The sequence below is a fragment of the Trachypithecus francoisi genome, unplaced genomic scaffold (genome assembly GCF_009764315.1).
Source record: "Trachypithecus francoisi isolate TF-2019V2 unplaced genomic scaffold, Tfra_2.0 Lachesis_group0, whole genome shotgun sequence".
Classification (NCBI taxonomy): Eukaryota; Metazoa; Chordata; class Mammalia; order Primates; family Cercopithecidae; genus Trachypithecus; species Trachypithecus francoisi.
In genome coordinates, this window is record NW_022681453.1 from 151,386,226 (window position 1) to 151,406,441 (window position 20,216).

Below are 20,216 nucleotides of genomic sequence, written 5' to 3' on the forward strand. Positions count from 1 at the left end.
TGGTGTGCTAAACAAAGTAAATATATTACTCATTCATTTATTTTACCAAGACCTAGGTAGAACTTTTATTCAAGCTACCAAACTGCATCTATAAAATAACAGAAATATCAAACTATGAGATATATTTTTATTACTTCCTCTGTTTCAATGCTCAAAATGAGCAGAACATTTCAACAATTGCCCAGTTTTTGTCTTGAAAAGATTCTGGACACTACATATAATTCTCTATAAAATGTATGACTGTTTTCTGAAAATCGTACCATAGTCATACAATGCTCTAATGACAAATATGCCATTCCCAGGGAGACATGGAAAAGCCCAGAGATCGGTAGAATTTACTTTATTTCACAGTAATGATTTGTAAAACATGAGCTTCCTGAGTTTTACAGTTTTTTGGTTGTTTTTTTTTTTTTGGAGTGCTTTATTTTTTAAACTTATATCTTTTTTTCTTTGTATTGGTCAATAAAACTCATGCTGCATGATATTTTACTCACATTAAGTTTAGTCATTATTAGGTTTGTGAGAAATCTAAGCACAAGACCAGTGGTGATCATTTTCTCCTCCCTGATCTACCATATGACTGTTTCTCATGGAGGGCTCTATTACACTAGAGAAGGAGCTTGATGAGTAAGGGGCAAACATGGTGGTGTCACTGTCCCAATGTCTATTCACTGCGCTCACCTTTCACTGGGTTCACCTTTCACTTGCATGCATTTGCAAACTAAAGCAAAAAAAAAAAAAAAAACAAAGGTATTTGCATTCTCCTTGTTTACCATGGGTTTCCTAAGAGCAAACTGCAGAAGAATTGAGATCCAACAGAGTATGAGGAACATTTTTTGGAAGAAAAATACAAAACTGTCAAAATGATAATGTCATAAGACAAAACACTAAAAGGCTATAAAAAGTGAAAGAAGAGGCCGGGCGCGGTGGCTCAAGCCAGCACTTTGGGAGGCCGAGACGGGCGGATCACGAGGTCAGGAGATCGAGACCATGCTGGCTAACACGGTGAAACCCCGTCTCTACTAAAAAATACCAAAAACTAGCTGGGTGAGGTGGCGGGCGCCTGTAGTCCCAGCTACTTGGGAGGCTGAGGCAGGAGAATGGCGTGAACCCGGGAGGCAGAGCTTGTAGTGAGCTGAGATCCGGCCACTGCACTCCAGCCTGGGCGACAGAGCGAGACTCCGTCTCAAAAAAAAAAAAAAGTGAAAGAAGAAAAATAAGGCATACGGCCTTTAAAAACAATACTAAGACTTTCTAAATTATGCGTGTGGGAGAAGCAAAATAAGATATATGGCATTTAAAAACAATACTGAGATTTTAAAAATATTCTGCATGAAGTCAGAAAGTGTTATAGTTAGTGACAAAGATGTGAAGGCCAGAGTTCAGTTTATACACAAGGAAGTATTTTTATATTTTTTCTCTCTGTAATAAGGATACCGTGTTAAGTGTATTCAGTTACACTGTCATTCATTAACCTGGATTATCCTCTGCAAAGAAATGATCAAAGAATTCAAAGTCCAATTCACCTAGAAATTCAAGCCAGTCTTAGCTTATCTTTCAGAAAGAAAGAATCCAGTGAAACTTAGATAGAAAAAAAGGAATAAATCTGGAGGTAATTGGGTGGTGGTAGATGAAATAAAAGGTATTGTTCCATTCCTGGAGTCTGACATCAAGCAGACCAGTAATATTGTATTTACTTTTTCTCAAGCATACCTATTTTATTAAATGCTTCTTGTAGTTCTTCAAGCTCCTCCCGAGAAATGGTAGTAGTACTGTTTTCCATCTTTGGACAGAAAAGACTATCTTCAGGTCTTTATATCTAGAAAAAGCAATATTATAAAAAGAGCATGAAACCTTTGGAAACATTTATCTAAGCAATATAAGGTACAGAGGAAGTACATTCTCTAGGAGAAATTATCTATGAGATATGGCTGACAAAGAACAAATAGGAGTAGGTCCCCTGGTAACAATCTCTCAGCATAGGCCAGCCAAACTATAACTGAGACTCAATAAGGGGAAGAAACACCTGTTTTTCTTACCTCGTGCTTTTACATAGCTATTTCTCAACAGCCTAATGAATTAATATTAATTTCTATTTGCATTTTGCCCCACAATTTCAAGAAAATAAGCAATGCATTTCAAGTTTGAGAAAAGTAGAGCATTTATAAATGTACAGCATAAGGTCAGAAAGTAAAATTTTTTAAGACACGAATAATGTCCACAAAAAAGGTAAATTCAGAATCTGCTTATCTTATAACGGGATGTGTGGTTTTAACATTCAGCTTCACAATATTCAACCACTGCCACATTCTTTCTCCTTCCCCCGTGAAGTCTCTGAGGGTCTGTGGGTCTCTTCTTTTACATGGCATGATCGTGGCTCACTGCAGTCCCAAACTCCTAGGCTTAAGTGATCCTCCCACCTCAGCCTCCTGAATAGGCAGGACTATAGGCATGTGCCACTGCACCCAGCTAAAAGTTTTTTGTAGAGACAGGATCTCACTGTGTGGTCCAGGCTGGTCTTGAACTCCTAGCTTCAAGCAGTCCTCCTGTCTCAACTTTGAAAGTTGAGCGGTGAGGGGGTGGGGGGCTTCGTATTCTGAGCAGGTAAGACAAACTAAAAAGGAAAAAATTACGTAAAACTGGGCTATAGGAAAAGTCACAAGGTGGTATGTGTTCATTACAGAAAATAATTGATAACGAATGTCCCAAACAGAAAATTAACATTACTCATAATCCTACTATCCAGAAGTATCGACAAATATCATTTCGTTGTCTTTATCCTTCTGACCCACTTTCTTTTTTTATTTTATTTTTTATTTATTTATTTTTTTTATTATTTATTTATTTATTTATTTTTTTGAGACAGAGTCTTGCTCTGTCGCCCGGGCTGGAGTGCAGTGGCCGGATCTCAGCTCACTGCAAGCTCCGCCTCCCGGGTTTACGCCATTCTCCTGCCTCAGCCTCCGGAGTAGTTGGGACTACAGGCGCCCGCCACCTCGCCCGGCTAGTTTTCGGTATTTTTTAGTAGAGACGGGGTTTCACCATGTTAGCCAGGATGGTCTTGATCTCCTGACCTCGTGATCCGCCCGTCTCGGCCTCCCAAAGTGCTGGGATTACAGGCTTGAGCCACCGCGCCCGGCCCTTTTTTTATTTTTTTTGAGACAGAGTCTCGCTTCTTCACCCAGGCTGGAGTGCAATGGTGCAATATCAGCTCACTGCAACCTCCGCGTCCCAAGTTAAAGCGATTCTCCTGCCTCAGCCTCCCCAGTAGCTGGGATTACAGGCATGTGGCACTATGCCCAGCTAATTTTTGTATTTTTAGTAGAGATGTGGTTTCACCATGTTGGCCAGGCTGGTCTCGAACTCCTGACCTCAAGTGATCTACCCGCCTCAGCCTCCCAAAGTGCTGGGATAACAGATGTTAATCCACGGCGCCTGGCCCCCTTCTGACCTACTTTCAAAACACATGTGTACCTTTTGGGGGTGAGAACAATGTGACCATACTATATTACAACCTTTTTGTTGGTAATAACACATTGTCACTATGTTTTCATGCTGGTTCATCAACATAATATTTAATGACTACATATTACTATCTCATAATTTATTTGGTAAATCCCCTCTTTCAGAGTATTTGCACTGCTTTTAATTTTTCATTACAAATAATGCTTCAATGAACATCCCTGCAGATAAATCTTTATTCTTCTCCATGTTAATTCTGTGTGATAAATATCTAAAAGTAGAATTATTTACATTTTTAAGACTTCTAATATCTAGCAATGCAACTCTTATTTATTTTTATTATACTTTAAGTTCATGTGCAGAACATGCAGGTTTGTTACATAAGTATACATGTGCCATGGTGGTTTGCTGCACCCATCAACCCATCATCTACATTACGTATTTCTCCTAATGCTATCCCTCCCCTAGTCCCCACCCCTCAACAGGCCCCAGTGTGTGATGTTCCCCTCCCTGTGTCCATGTCTTCTCCTTGTTCAACTCCTACTTATGAGTGAGAACATACAGTGTTTGGTTTTCTGTTCTTGTGTTAGTTTGCTGAGAATGATGGTTTCCAGCTTCATCCATGTCCCCGCAAAGGATATGAACTCATCCTTCTTTATGGCTGCATAGTATTCCATAGTGTATATGTGCGACATTTTCTTTATCCAGTCTATCATTGATGGGCATTTGGACTGGTTCCAAGTCTTTGCTATTGTGAATAATGCTGCACTAAACATACGTGTGCATGTGTCTTTATAGCAGCATGATTTATAATCCTTTGGGTATATACCCAGTAACAGGATTGCTGGGTCAAATGGTATTTCTGGTTTTAGATCCTTGAGGAATCGCCACACTGTTTTCCACAACGGTTGAACTAATTTACGCTCCCACCAACAGTGTAAGAGCTGTCCTATTTTTTTTTTTAAGTGAAAGTAAGTTTATTAAGAAAGTAAAGGAATAAAAGAATGGCTACTCCACAGAGTAGCCACAACTCTTATTTTTAAAATGACTTAGTGGCTTGTCTATTCACTGTACAGCTAAAGATGAATACAAATTATATTGTATTCCTCATAAACACTTAGTTCTATCAGACAGTTAATATATGCCTCAGAAAATAAGTGACAAGTGCTTTATAAAACAATAGGAATTGAAGCTAAGTGGAAAATCCTCTTTTTATACACTTTTATAGACTTGTATTTATATAGAAGGTTCAATATCATCCCTAATTTTTCAGTGAAGCACATCAATTTTCAAAATAATTTATCCACTGAAATTTCATTCATCATTGAAAAATTATATTAAATTGTGTGAAGCCCTCTAAGAGTATGGCTCATTTGTGATCTGTACACAAATTTATTCAGAAATTGTGGTGTTCTTTAGAAATCACAAATTTCTATCTCTTACAATTTTTCTGGAGCCTGGTTCTAATTAAATGTGCAATTAAATCGTTTGGTCTTGTTTTAAATATACTACTGTCTGCTATTTAATTCTATACTGTTTTTAAAAAAATTCTAAAGAGCTCAAGTCAGTAGAAAAAGGAGTAAATAGAAGTCATCTTACTCCCCAGATGCAGGTTCTTACATGTTAGCATTAAATATTCATTTCATTGGATTCTCACCTTTAGAAAGCTTTCGTATATTTAAAACTATTTACAGGCATACTTATTTTGTGTTCAAATAGATTAAATCGTTTTTTTAAGGATTGTTAAGCATAATTCCCTGGGTCTGCAAAATGCTAGTTGTGTTGTGGCTGGCTTTGAATCTCTGTGGTTTCAGTCATCCTGTATATCCTTTCCTGTATTCAAAATGCTATCCCTTGCCTCAAGTTTTAAAAATAGTGGCCCAATTTTAGCATTTGCACTCCACAGAAAGACTGCAAATTAACAGTGTTTGTGTTGACCTTGCATTTGAAACGATAAAAATAAACCTGGGGTTATATTCTTTGCTCATGCCTATTCAAATTTATATAATTTGTTAATTACATAAAATATTTTTAGTCTCCTATAATCAGACAAAAGCAACATGTAAACTTCTCAAAAAAGCAAAACCCATACAACGCTGTTTCCTATTTTTAAAGCTTTGTTTTTATAGCTAATAAGTGTAAAGATGTTGCTTTGAATCCTTTGACATTAAAATGAAACAAATAGAAAAATATAAAAGGATCTTCTAGATACACAGACAGCTCCTAACTTACGATGATTTGACTTAGAATTTTTCAACTTCGGCCGGGCGCGGTGGCTCAAACCTGTAATCCCAGCACTTTGGGAGGCCCAGACGGGCGGATCACGAGGTCAGGAGATCGAGACCATCCTGGCTAATACGGTGAAACCCCGTCTCTACTAAAAAATACAAAAAACTAGGCGGGCGACGAGGCGGGTGCCTGTAGTCCCAGCTACTCGGGAGGCTAAGACAGGAGAATGGCGTGAACCCAGGAGGTGGAGCTTGCAGTGAGCTGAGAGCCGGCCACTGCACTCCAGCCTGGGCGGCAGAGCAAGACTCCGTCTCAAAAAAAAAAAAAAAAAAAGAATTTTTCAACTTCACAATGGTGCGGAAGTTATACACAGTCAGCAGAGAACGGTATGATACTCTCATCATGCTGGGCAGAGGTGGTGAGCCACGGTCAGCCACGCAATCGCAAGGGTGAACAACTAATACTCTACATTTACCACGTTGTCAGAAAGTTTTCCCAACTTTAGGCTACTGTAAGCATTCTAAGCACATTTAAGGTAGGCAAGGCTAAGCTATGAGGCTCAGTAGATTAGGTGTACAAAATGCACTTTTTACTTACGATGGGTTTATTGGAATGGGACTCCTCTGTAAGTTAAGGAGCATCTGTACTCTCAAAAAACAAAACAAGATGCAGAAAAGTAAGTGTGGCAGGGAAAGGAGAGTGATGGTATCAGCTGTATGTTTATAAAACATTTTCTGGAAGGGTACAAAAGAATGGTAACAGTTGTGATTTTTACATTGTCAGTCTCAAGGCAATTCAGGGTTGTTTCTACTGCCTTTTTTTCCTGAAACTGTTCTAAGAAGGGTTTTAGATTCTGCCAGTCATAAAGAACTGCTCTAACTTTGGTAAACTTAAAAGGCTCAAGGAAGAAATTTGAGGGAGGAGAAAAGATCAAATCCAATTTTATCTAAATTTTCAAAAGTCTCTTTTAGAATGTGCTTAACTTTCTAAATATATATTTGGTTGTGTCACGGTACACTTGAGGATTAGGCAAGGAAAAAAGAGGCTTTAATTGGTGAAAGAAGGTTCCATTTAAAATGATTTGTGCTTAAAGAAAAGTGGAAGTAAATTAGTAGGGCATGGTGGTGCACACCTGTAATCCCAGCTACTCAGGAGGCTGAGGCAGGAGAATCGCTTGAACCCAGGAGGCAGAGGTTGCAGTGAGCCGCAATCGCACCGTTGCATTCCAGTCTGGGCAACAAAAGCGAAACTCTATGTCTCAAAAAATAAAACAAAACAACAACAACAGCAACAAAAAAAAGAAAGAAACAAAGAAAAGAAGAAAAGAAAGTGGAAGAGGAACTGATCCTCTAGGAGGATTCCCATGCATTGGCAATTTGGGACTGGCCTTCAGTGGCTGTTAGACTTACCACCAAGAGTTTTCTACTATTTACTTAAAAGTCCCAACATGTGGCCCCTAGTAAGGGAGTTTAAATTCATTCATTCATGTATTCAACAAATACATCCTATTTGGCTTGGCTCAGTGAAGATAAAAAGATGAGTAAGAATCAGTTTCTCCTAAAACTGTACTCATACAACATAGCGCTTATCAGGTTCAACTGTAAATGCATGAAAAGTTTAATTTAAACGGATTTTTTGTAAATAGTACAATCTTACGATTATTGCTCTTTGATGAACAAATTAGAATCATCTTCTAATTCACTTTCTGTTTAAATCTGGATATAAAGGAGTCTCTTTTATACTATATACCACGTATTATAGGAGTTATTCAGCATATATCATATATGGCCTTAAGTTAGAAGTCTCTGAACTAAGGCCAGGCGTTGTGGCTTACATGTGTAATCCCAGCACTTTGGGACATGGAGGTGGGCAGATCGCTTGAGCTCAGGAGATGGAAACCAGCTTCGGCAACGTGGCAAAACCCCATCTCTACTAAAAAAAATATATAAAAATTAGCCAGCCATGGTGGCTTGAGCCTGTAGTCCCAGCCATTCTGGAGGCTGAGGTGGGAGGATCACTTGAGCACAGGAGGTGTGGGCTGCAGTGAGCCGAGATCACACCACTGCACTCCAGCCTGAGCAACACAGCCAGACCATCTCAAAAAAAAAAAAAAAAAAAAGTTTCTGAACTAATTGTAACCAAGGCAATTGTATTACATGGAATGGTGATGTGAGAAGAAGGCTAAAAGGGGTGGGTGAGACTATGCATGTGTACACACACACTCACATGCATGAGTTTAAGAGAAAACAAGAATAAGAGAAAGACAAAGACCAAAGACTTGAAGAAAACAGAAACAAGCTCTTGGAAAAGCATTTGATATGAGAAAGATTCACACTGCAGCAAAATTATCCCTTTCTTCATTAAAGCTAAGTGCAAGTCAGGGGCAGCAGTTACCAGAATAACAATGTAAAAACATGCAATGAGTCAGCAAGTATTTGGTGAAGAAAAATACGGATGCGGACCCAAAAACTGGCTGTACAGAAGGGCTTAGAGGAAATAACTTTCCCAAGGAAAGACAACATATTGAAATGAAAGCTGCTGGCACCTCAGCTCTGACTTTACTTTTTAATACATGGGATTTGATCACTTAAGCACAAAGGTTCAAATGTTATTTGACTTGTGAAACTGAATGAGTGTGCAGAGTTAGAGTTGCTTACTGAATGGCTAAATCAGCATGCCAAAAACAAACAAAAACCAACAACAACGTAGTCTCTTCTCACAAGGCCTTTATCTCAGAGTTCTACCATTATCCATGGCTAACACCAAACAGGCGCTATTCAGTTTTGAAACCCAAACACTTCAAGTGATCAGTGAGGAAGTACATATTGAAGGGTGGCCTAGGCAAAGAGGGACAATGTGAAACGTATGACTCAACTTGGTCCCCCGGCCTCCTACTCTGTGCCCTCAGCTCCACTCAGATAGATGCGCTAATGGATTTGCCACACCTCCGAGGACTCAGGCACTGCTCCCTCACTGCAGCCTGTTCAAGGGGCACAAAAATCTTTGCCTCTGCTGGCAGAGCCAAGGTTAGTAAGTTTTCTTAGCTGAAAAATAGGAAACTAGATTAAAAGTATATATAAATGGTGCAAAGTAGGATTTACTGGCGAACGCACAATAAAAAGTATCAATAGGAGACTGACTGGAACTATTTGTAGGGGAGAAAGAAAGGGAATGACTTAGTCCCCAGTACCTTCCTAAAGCCTTAAGTCCTCTCTAAATCCAACACTGGGTGATAGATAACTTGTAAGCTGAGGAAATTAGAATCCACACAGTGGGAATCAGTTCTTCTGAGGACCCGCTGAACAATGATGCCTCATGGCCACAAGCTCAGCAACACTTCCTATCTACAGCCATGAATATTCTTCCTAGTTCCTGAAATCCTGGATGAAGAAAGAGGCCCCTCCCCATTTGACTCCCAACCTTTACCCCTTCCTTAATGTGTCCATAATGCTTGTCTCCTGGAAATCCCATCCACATCTCTAAGCCTACAAGGGCCAGGCAGGGAAAGTCAGAAGTATGATTCAGACCTGGTAGGGGATGGGAAGGGCTCTGAAAAGGAGCAGCCACTGCTGAGCTCCAGTGGACAGTTGCCAAGAGGAATGAGGCCCAGGGTTGCTAGATCTTCTGATTTTTCAAGGGAAGTCACAGATCCATATTTTTAGGTGAAATTTGATTTTTAAGCTTTGGCAAACAATTTGAATTACTATAAAGCACTGTGTGTGCCAGATGAGTCCTTCAGTCTATTAAGTTTGGTTCCTCACCTTCTCAATTCTGTTCATTCATTGGCCTCCCAGGGGGCCTGGATGGAAATGCTGTGTGTTTCTTTAGAAACACTCCCATTGGCTGGGCATAGTAGCTTGTGCCTGTAGTCCCAGCTACTCAAAAGGCTGAGGTGGGAGGATTGCTTAAAGCTAGGAGTTTGAATCCAGCCTAAGCAAGACAGTGAGACCCCCTGTCTCCATCTCTTTTTGTTTTTTAGGGTTTTGTTTGTTTGTTTGAGGCAGAGTTCCATTCCTGTCATCCAGGGTGGAGTGCAATGGCACGATTTTGGCTCACTACAACCTCTGCCTCCTGGGTTCAAGTGATTCTCCTGCCTCAGTCTCCAAAGAAGCTGAGATTACAGGTGCCCATCACCATGCCCAGTTAATTTTTGTATATTTTTAGTAGAGACGGGGTTTCATCATGTTGGCCAGGCTGGTCTCGAACTCCTGACCTCAGGTGATCCAGCCGCCTTGGCCTCCCAAATGCTGGGATTACACACGTGAGCCACTGTGCCTGGCCCTGTCTCCATCTCTTAAAAGTAAAGAAAAGAGAAAAGAAAAAAGAAAAAGAAACACTCCCATCAAATAGCTCACTGAGGGCCAGAAGAAAATATTTTGTCTCTAAATTTGTCAAAACCCAACCTCACACCACTCATCACATCCCTGAACCCAATAAGAGGCATTTCCAATTGTCACCTCCTCTGAAAGATGAGGAGCCAGCAGGTCACAAGCCTATTAACCACAGAGACTTTCCCAGCTCAGGCAGCTGGGCCTACCCGGCATCCCAGGATCTTTTCCTTCTCATTTAGTATTTATATCCCATCTACTGTCCCCTACCCCTTCTCCCACTTTAGGCCTTCACTGGCTCTCTGGGAAAATTCAACACATGAGTATTACCCAAGTCCCCATCATTATAATGTCTATAACACTTTGAGTATAATTTCCTCAACATGTTTTGTTTTCTCCTTCAGCAACTATTTTCCTTCTTCTGGCAACAGTCCTAACTTTAGTTCTGATGTTCCACCTGTAATGATACATCCATGCCATTTTTGGCTAAGGTTCCAGGTCCAAGCCATGCAGCACATCATATTCCCTGGCCACAGTGATTTTGCTTTAGGAATAGGCATAAAATCCAGCTGGAGTCAACAAGACATAACAAGGCTTTTGTAAAACATTTTATAATGAGAGTCCCCACATGATCCCCTGAATCAAAGAGGAAGTAGAGGTCACAGCAGCTGTAGCCATCATGCCTCCAACAAAGAGAGAACACAAGGCTAAGACAAAGCTAAAACCAGACAAAAATTAGCTGGGCATGGGGGTGGGCACCTGTAGTCCCAACTACTCAGGAGGCTGAGGCACAAGAATCACTTGAACCCAAGAGGTAGAGGTTGCAGTAAGCTGAGATCACACCACTGCACTCCAGTTTGGGCGACAGAGCAAGACTCAGTCAAAGAAGAAGAAAGAAGAAGGAAGAAGAAAGAAGAAGAAGAAGAAAGAAGAAAGAAGAAGAGGAAGAAGAGGAAGAGGAAGAGGAGGAAGAGGAAGAAGAAGAGGAAGAGGAAGAAGAGGAGGAAAAAGAAGAAGAGGAAGAAGAAGAAAGAAGAGGAAGAGGAAGAGGAAGAAGACAGAAGAAGAAGAAAGAAGAAAAAGAAGAAAGAAGCAGAAGCAGCAGCAAGCAGCCACCGCCAAAACCAACACTGCAGATGACAAACAGTAAAGACAAGACACATTCTGGCAGAGTTGTCAGGAATTCAGAGTCCTGAATTCCACTGTGGTTTTTCTTTTTCTTTTTTTTTTTTTTTTTTGGTGGTTACTCGAAAAAATTTATTAAAAGCCATTTAAACTGGGTTTTTTTTTTTTTTTTTGAGACGGAGTCTTGCTCTGCCGCCCAGGCTGGAGTGCAGTGGCCGGGTCTCAGTTCACTGCAAGCTCCGCCTCCTGGGTTTACGCCATTCTCCTGCCTCAGCCTCCCAAGCAGCTGGGACTACAGGCGCCCGCCATGTCGCCCGGCTAGTTTTTTGTATTTTTTTTTAGTAGAGACGGGGGTTTCACCATGTTAGCCAGGATGGTCTCGATCTCCTGACCTCGTGATCCGCCCGTCTCGGCCTCCCAAAGTGCTGGGATTACAGGCTTGAGCCACCGCGCCCGGCCTTAAACTGGGTTTCTATTGCTTTCAGCAACAAGTGTCTAAACGAATACAGAGAGAGCAAAAACAATCTACATGAAGAAAATGGGAGGCAAGTCACTTCCTCAAAGGATGGAGAATATTTGGGCATTCTGAATTGGGGAAGAAAATTACCTATATTTTCCAAATAAGTTTACATCTAGATTATAAGCATTACGTTGGTCATAATTTGTATTTTACCATGACCTCACCTAATCCCAGAAACTCAGTGCATCAGTGAACCACAGAAGTCAGTTTATATTTGCTCCCACACTGATCAGTAGTATTGTATTAAAGATTATATTCATAACCTAAAGGTCTCTAGACCTATGACTGCTTTGTACCTTTTCTTCCCTTTCCCTTCATTCAGAAAAATTCTTCCTATTCTCTTTTTGTTTTTGTTTTTTTTTTTTTTTTGAGATAGAGTCTTGCTCTGTCGCCAAGGCTGGAGTTCAGTGGCGCGATCACAGCTCATTGCAAGCTCCATCTCCTGGATTCAAGCAATTCTCCTGCCACAGCCTCCCTAGTAGCTGGGATTTCAGGCATGAGCCACCATCCCTGGCTAATTTTTTGTATTTTTAGTAGAGATGGGGTTTCATCATATTGGTCATGGCTGGTCTCCAACTCCTGACCTCAGGTGATCCACCCACCTCAGCCTCCCAAAGTGCTGGGATTACAGGCGTGAGCCACCACGCCCGGCTTTTTTTTTTCTTTTTTTCTTTTTTTTTTTTAACATAGGGTCTCACTCTGTTACCCAAACTGGAGTGCGGTATCATGATCATGGTTCACTGCAGCCTGGAACTCTAGGGCTCAGGTGATCCACCTCAGCCTCCTGAGTGTCTGGGACTACAGGCGTGTACCACCAAGCCCGGCTCCTATTAACTTTTAATTCACCTTCAGCTAAAGATGACAAAGTGAGTAGTAATATATTATGAGAAATGGGCAGGTCTTTCTGGCATGAGGCAGGGCAGGGCAATCTAGCTGCAATGACATACAAAGTCAATAATCATTAAAATCAGGAAACTTCTAAAGTATTGCATGTAGAGAGAAAAAAGCAATTTACTTAGTATCTGAGAGTAAAAAATATTTATGCCCAAGATGTTTGCAGATTTATCCAACATCCTACCAAAAACAGGTACTCTGAGTGGCAAGTCCCTTTAAGTTAGTTAGATTTCCAAAGTGGTGCCTGACCCAGATCTCAGTAAGACCCACACTATAATTTGCTGTGTGGCATGATAATGTGCTTTCAAAGCACAAAGGGAACAAGAAGGACGCATGGCAGACAATTCAGGAGCTAATGAAGCTGAAAAAATTCAAAACTCTCCATTCATTTTTGTACAGGCATTTTTATATATGGTCAGATATAAAATTGGCCTGAAATAAACCTTATGTAGGAACATTAGAAATGAGAGCTTCTTTATCAAATCTATTTGTTGCTTTTATTATTGTTTTGAAGTTCCAGTTGACAATAATAATGTCACTACATTGCTACTCATAATCACACAAGCTGCCCAATTCTCTATTTTCAAATCCTGGAGGAGGAAAATGTTCCAAAAACTGATGCCTCCCACAACTGAATTTTCTCTTGTCTTTTTTAGTTTGTTCCATTAAACTATACTTCAAACAATTTCCTTCATGAGATCACAGCCTCAACAATTTTAGTTAAACCTTTACCTATAGACTCCAAACCTTTCCTTTTAACAATCTTGATTTCCCACTACATCCTGAAAAAGGCCTCCTCTTTCTCCTGAGGCCCCTTCCATATTGTTCTACAACTTTCCTTCATGCCATTTCCTGTCCCTAGAAACTCTGTTCTCCCACAGCCAAATCTTTACCCCCACTCAAAGCAAAGCTCAAATTCCACCATGATTTTTTTCCTTCATTGCCCTCATTTCATTTGAGCACAGATTTATTGAGAACACCTAAGGCGCTAGGTGTTGTGCCAAGTGTTGGAGGCAATCAAATGGTGACTCACACACAGACCTGACTCTCAAAGAGTTTACAATTTAGTAAGCAAGTCAATGAACCAAAGATGACAGCAATGGCAAACACATGACTCCCTTATCCACTGCAGACATCCCTCACCAATTGCAGTTCTTTCTCACTGAGCCTCACAGTCCTCCACACAGCCCCTACTAGAGAGTCAGCTCTCAAAATGAACTAGAACCCCTGTACAGGCTAGAATTAAGTAAGTTCCAGGAAAGAAAGAATCATCTGACTAGAAGATTCAAGGAAGGATTTCTAGAGTAGGTACCAATTGGCTGAAAAATGAATTGAAAAATGAACAAGCATGAGGTCAGGATTTCAAGACCAGTCTGGTCAACATAATGAAACCCTGTCTCTACTAAAAATACAAAAAATTAGCTGGGTATGGTGGTGTGCACCTGTAATCCCAGATAATCAGGAGCCTGAGGCAGAAGAATCGCGTGAACCCAAGAGGCAGACGTTGCAGTGAGCCAAGATTGTGCCATTGTACTCCAGCCCGGGCAACAGCGAGAGACTCTGTCTCAAAAAAAAAAAAAAGAAAGAAAGAAAAGAAAAAGAAAAAGAAAAATGAACAGGCAGACTGAAAAAAGATGCAAACCCCAGCTAAGGGAGAAAAACCTTACTGGTCTTCCCCACAGACCACTCATAATCTGACAAATGGAGTTCTTGACTATTTATATTGTATTATAGCATCTTATCACCTTGTAATTTTTAAGTATAGAAGAAATATAGATACACCATTATCCTTAAGAAACTCCTAAGGTGATAAGATGATGCAATACAATATAGATTTCAGTTAACAACATCACTTTTAATTTCTCAGTGGCAATGATGGTGATGATTCTATTCAAAAAATGTCACTTCTTTGAAAGCCTTTAATTTTCTGTTAGTCTTTTTGCCTATTGGTAATTTGTATCTCCGGCACATGAAAAATCACCACTCCCATCTCCAAACACACCTACATGCTGCACCTTGTATTTAGAGCAGCCCAATATTGGCCAACTTAAGGACTCTCCCTTTTTCTACCCAAATAGGTCAAAATTGCATTTCTTCTTATGTACCTCAGAAAAGAAGGGATATTCTCACTCCCTCCAAACCATGCTTTCTAAGAAGGAATTTTCTATGACTTCCAGGACTCTTAGCTTCAACTGTGTCCCCTTATCTACTGACAATGGAAATATTTAATCTTCCTACTTGCTATTTGTGCCAGTTAAGGTATTTTCACTATAAGCAACAAACAAACCTGATTCTGGCAACATTTGTCAAAAAAGGAATGCACTAGATTCAGGGCATTGACTCAAAGAATCAAGAGAGGGCTGAAGAAATGGACTCCCAAAGAACAGGTGACAGACAACTCCACGGAGCTCCACAGTAAGAACTATGATGTGCTGCTTTACAGCACTGTCTCCAGATGCTTCTGCTGCTATCTGAGGATGACAGTCTAGTTCCCAGGATGTTGTGTGATTGGCAGAGCTTCCGCGACATGCCCATGCCTGTAGTAAAGGGGTATCAGGAAGACAAGACCTAAAGCTATGGAGAAACTTTTTCCTATACTCATTTGCCTTCTGTAGTCTTTTTATTTGCATGAAGCAAAGATGAAGTTTTAAATCTGAATCCGAGACAAATGCAAGCACGCCATCTTAGAATCTTCTCCTGACCTGAACTCATTGCATCCAATCAAAAACACATGAAGGTTGTATAAACATGGTTCATAAAATCTCCCCTTAACTCCCTACCCAAAAAACACAAAACACAGAACTCATGCCTCATACACAGTGGCAGTCCAAACACAGCAAGTAAGACTTCCCTTACAGCCTTAATAATAGGCATTCATGGGCGTTCACTATAGGCCAAGCACTGTTCTAAGTACTACATGTATTGACTCATTGAATCCTCACAGCAACTCTATGAGGTTGATATTATTACAGTTCGCACTTTAGAATTAAAGAAATTGAGACCAAAAGCTTCACGTAAGTAGCAGAGCTGGGCTCTGAACCCAAGGAGTCTGCTAAGTCCAGACCCTTAATTATACAATGCCTTCATATTGGTGGTCTCCATCAAGCCCCTTCCATGCCTACATCTTCTGTTGTACCCCTTAGGACCTTCTCCTGTTGGAAGCTGCCCTAGAACCTGACTTGTTGGTACAGAACTGCCAGGGTGAAGTGTCAGCAGAATGTGACCTGTCTTATGATACTCAGGGAATGGATCAAAAGATTGAAATGAGCTTTGTGAAAATGACACCTTTTTTTTACATCACATTAGTTTTCCTCTATGACACAATTTTTTACATCACATTTCTTTCCTCTGAAAACGTACCTTGTTCCTATTTTCTACGTATTATTTAGTAACAGGAAATTATACATTAGAGATAATGCTCAGACTGTAACTCCCTATAATGCCAAATAGCTCATTCAGAATGAATGCCTCAAGACCAACACTGAAGAACTGTCAGAGAGCAGGAAGCTGTGAGTCATTTCCAAGTGCTCTGGAATAATCCAGGTATTACCGCCTGGTTTATAATCCTCTTTCCTCCAGCTGTAGCTGAGAATTTCAGTGTAAATGATTCACAGCAACACAAGAGAGATTCTGATCCAACTTGCATCTGAGTAAGCAGAAGAGTCCTACCCAGGGTGCTTCCAAGTCAGAGTTTAAACTTTAACCTCTAAAACACACATTGTTTAAAACTTGAAGTTTTTCATTCTTTGCAGAGACTTCAAGCAGTGCTTTTCAGAGTTGTAAGTCTGAGGTACTGCATTTTGCAACCTACATAATCCAACTCTGGCCTTCCCTATTAAAAGACAAAAGAAAGAATTGTCTTATACATGTATTCTTTTTCAAGGATTCATAGAAGTATTTCCTAAAATCCTAAGTTTTGATAGGTTATGGATTTGAAAAGGTACTGAAAAATATCAATCACAAAGAATGCCATAATAACAAAGAATTAACAACTATCAAATTATTAACACAATTTACTTAAAGAATACAACTAATTAACAAATCTGTGTTTTATAATTCTTTTAATAGTCTGAATGCCACCACTGAAGGATTCTATCAAACGGGTTAGAGTTTTTCCTATTCGCAAAACATGGATGCCCCTTAGGGAAACCAGATATTTGCCAGAGAACTATGAAGTAATTATACCTTTTGCTTTTGGAGGAGGAAGGTGGTGCCCACTACCAACTCTGGAAATTGTCTCTCACTAGAATCTTGGCATTAGAAAAATTGATAACTGCACTTGATCAAGCATTTTATACTTTTCAAAGCAGTTCCACATCCATTACCTCATTATTAGACAAAGTTACCCTCATAAATGAATCACGACACTCAAGTTTAATGATTTATAACAGTTATAAAGTCCTGTCCACACTCCTCACTCCACAATTAAGAAAAACAGCATATAGAGTGAGGGGTAAAATGATATGCTTCACGTTCCAGAACAAGTCATTGACAATGCTGAGTAAGAGTATGCACATCAAAAGAGGACTTTAAGTAAAAAACTACTAAAGAAGTCAGGTCACGCTGTGGCTCACGCCTATAATCCCAGCACTTTGGGAAGCCAAGGCAGGAGGATCACTTGAGCCCAGGAGTTTGAGACAAGCCTGGACAACATAGAGAGACCCCTTCTCTATGAAAAATAAAAATAAATTAGCCAGGCGTGGTGACACACACCTGTGGTCTTAGTTACTCAGGAGGCTGAGGTAGGAGAATCCCTTGAGCCTGGGAAGTCAAGGCTGGAATGAGCCATCATCATATCACTGCACTCCAGCTTGGGTGACAGAGTGAGACCCTGTCTCAAAAACAAAACAAAACAAACCAAAAACAAAAAAATAAATGACCAAAGAAAGCCACTGTCATTTTATATGCCTAAGAGGCTCAAGCCAAAATTAAAACACAATAGACATTAATGTTTAAATGCCATGGGTTGTATAGCTTTAGAAATAAAAGAAGAGGTCAGGCGTGGTGGCTCACACCTGTAATCCCAACACTTTGGGAGACTGAGGCAGGAGGATCACCTAAGGTCAGGAGTTCGAGACCAGCCTGGCCAACATGGTGAAATCCCGTCTCTACTAGAAATACAAAATTAGCTGGGCATGGTGGTGCATGCCTGTAATCCCAGCAACTTGGGAGCCTGAGGCAGGAGAATCACTTGAACCCGGGAGGTGGAGGTTGCAGTGAGCCAAGATCATGCCACTGCACTCCAGTCTGGGTGACAAGAGCAAAATACCATCTCAAAAAAAAAAGAAAAAAAAAAAGCAATGAAGAAATTAACAAGAGCAGAACTACTGTAGGAGATCTTAGCTGTTGGTAGTTTAATCAAGAACAAATGAAGATAAAGAGAATTTGACTAATATATTCTATAACTCTCAAATTATGTTCCTTATTTTCCTAAACTAAATCAAAGTTAGCTCTAAGCATACTCAGTATTAGAAGGCCAATGCTAGTTGTTATGTAGATCCCTCTCCATTCTTTGATATATACCAGGACCCCAGAACTTATATAAGAGGAAAAACTGGACTCCTTTTGTCATCAGTGAGCAGAGCCTTGCTTCAGTACTCTGATGTCTTAACCAGGGCTACTTCAGGAGGTTCATTGCTGCTTGACCTCTCTCCATCCAGTATTTGGCTCTTACCTTGTGCCCATCATAGGCCATAACCACAGCTTCAATGTATTCCTATCAAATACAGCCAACCTCACAATGCATTTAACGAGAAATATCTTACGACTTTGTGGACAAATCAAGAAGAAAAATTTACTTTACACACCACTGGGCAAAACTGCAAAATTTCCTTTAACTGTTCTTTCTCCAAAGCTCTTCTCTGCAAGAGAGCCACCTCCTCTCTGATCACTCTAAAACTCTCTACCCTGACACAACTCCTGGCCCTTCCTTTCTGGGCTCCAGTCTCCCCTTCACCAAGGCCTTTTCCCCTCAACCTCCATCTCAATAGCTTTTCTTATGTTGAGCAATTTAATTTTTTCCTCAGCTTCTACAATTTGCAAGCTCTCTCACCCATCATTGCCCTTAACAAATACAACTTCCACCTAAAGATCCAACTCTTTTGGGAGGCAATAGGAAGCCAGCAAATAACAAAAGAAGGCTGGGAACAGGCTCATGCCTATAATCCTGGGTGGGAAATGAACTGGGTGAAGGATGGTGGTGGGGTGGGCAGATCGCTTGAGTCCAGGAGTTCAAGACCAGCCTGGGCAACCTGGCAAAACCCTGTTTCTACAAAAAATAGAAAACTTAGCCCAGTATGGTGGTACATCTCTGTAGCTTCAGCTACTTGGAGGGGTGAGGTGGATTACTTGAGCTCCAGGAAGTTGAGGCTACAAAGCTGAAAATACCACAGATCTATTCAAATTATGTTTTTAAAAGGCCATTAAGCTAAATGAAAATTAAAATAACAATTAAATATTAATACCATTGTTTTGCTCAGAAAATTAACCATACTTTTAAAAGGATAATAATCGGATAATATGTTCTGGGAAACAGAGACCCCGCTATATGGGGCACAAACTGACAGACCACACTCATAAGGTGAAAACTGGAACAAACATTGTAGCACAATTTAGCAGCAATGGATTCAAAAGCCTCAAATTAACAAGGCTTTCTTCAAAAATGTTGATGAAACAATTCCATTTGTAGGATTTATTCTACAGAAGTATTCCAAAGTGAGTGGAAAGATTTTGGTATAGATCTTTACTTCATTTTTACTTAAAATAATGGAAAATAAAAACAACCTAAACTTCTAAAAAATAGAGAATTTATTTAATAATATATGGTAAATCTCCCAATAAAAGGAAAATCAGATAGTAATTAAAAATCATGTTCTCGAAGAACATGGAAAAAAATTCACCATATACTATTCAGGTTTCCAAAAAGGAGATTATCAGTATGTATAGTATATTCCCAACTTTGTTTAAAGTATACACCTGTGCAAAGAAAAAAAGACGAGTTAGACAGAGGTGATAGGGAAACATGTAGACATGTTTAATAAAATACACATCTTTAAATTTTTTCAATAGATACATGATCTAGAGAAAGCAAAAGAAATCTCCAGAGCCAGATATGAAGTGGGAAGCTGCATAAGAGCAGGGCAACATTCACAGCTCAAAGGAATGAGACCTCGGATCCTGAACACAGCAGAAAGTTAGAAGTGGAACAGAAAGCCCAAACCTGGGAAGAGGCAGTCCTGTCTGTAAAGAGGTATACTTAACACATACTACAGACAGAAAAGAAAAAGGCACCCAGGAGAAATCTGAACCCCAGAACTGCCCTAGGTGTGAGGGGGAGCCTGAATTCACACCATTTCCCCTAAAGAAACCCATTAACCCAAGAAACCAAGGAAACCATAAGGATCTCACAAAGGCGAAAGCAGAAGTGCTCGGGAGGAAGACTGGCACCACCCAGAGTACACGCTGGACTCCAGCTGAAGATAGTGCTCTGAAGACAAAACTCACACAGACAAAACTTACGCACCGTGAGAATCCATCAGCATGAAAGGAAGACACTTCCAAACTGGGAATCACAAAACAGACTTTGTAATAAATATGTCTAAATTTTTCAGAGATTAAAAAAAAAGGAATTCATTCTTAAGAACAGAAAATATTTAAAA

The 20,216-nt window shown here is 40.1% G+C and overlaps 1 protein-coding gene across 3 annotated transcripts in view; it reads right to left on the reverse strand.

Moving 5' to 3' along the window:
* The window catches only part of PLS1 (plastin 1), a 133,379-nt gene that overhangs the window by 48,907 nt on the left and 64,256 nt on the right, over positions 1-20,216 (reverse strand). For 2 of the 3 annotated variants that reach the window (XM_033212415.1, XM_033212414.1), the window contains exons 2-3: positions 2,501-2,614; positions 1,714-1,819 (exon numbers count right to left, since the gene is read on the reverse strand). In XM_033212415.1, coding sequence (XP_033068306.1) covers positions 1,714-1,783 — 70 coding nt within the window. In that variant the 5' untranslated portion in view covers positions 1,784-1,819; positions 2,501-2,614. The remainder of the gene's footprint in view (positions 1-1,713; positions 1,820-2,500; positions 2,615-20,216) is intronic. The other variant, XM_033212416.1, reaches the window with a different exon arrangement.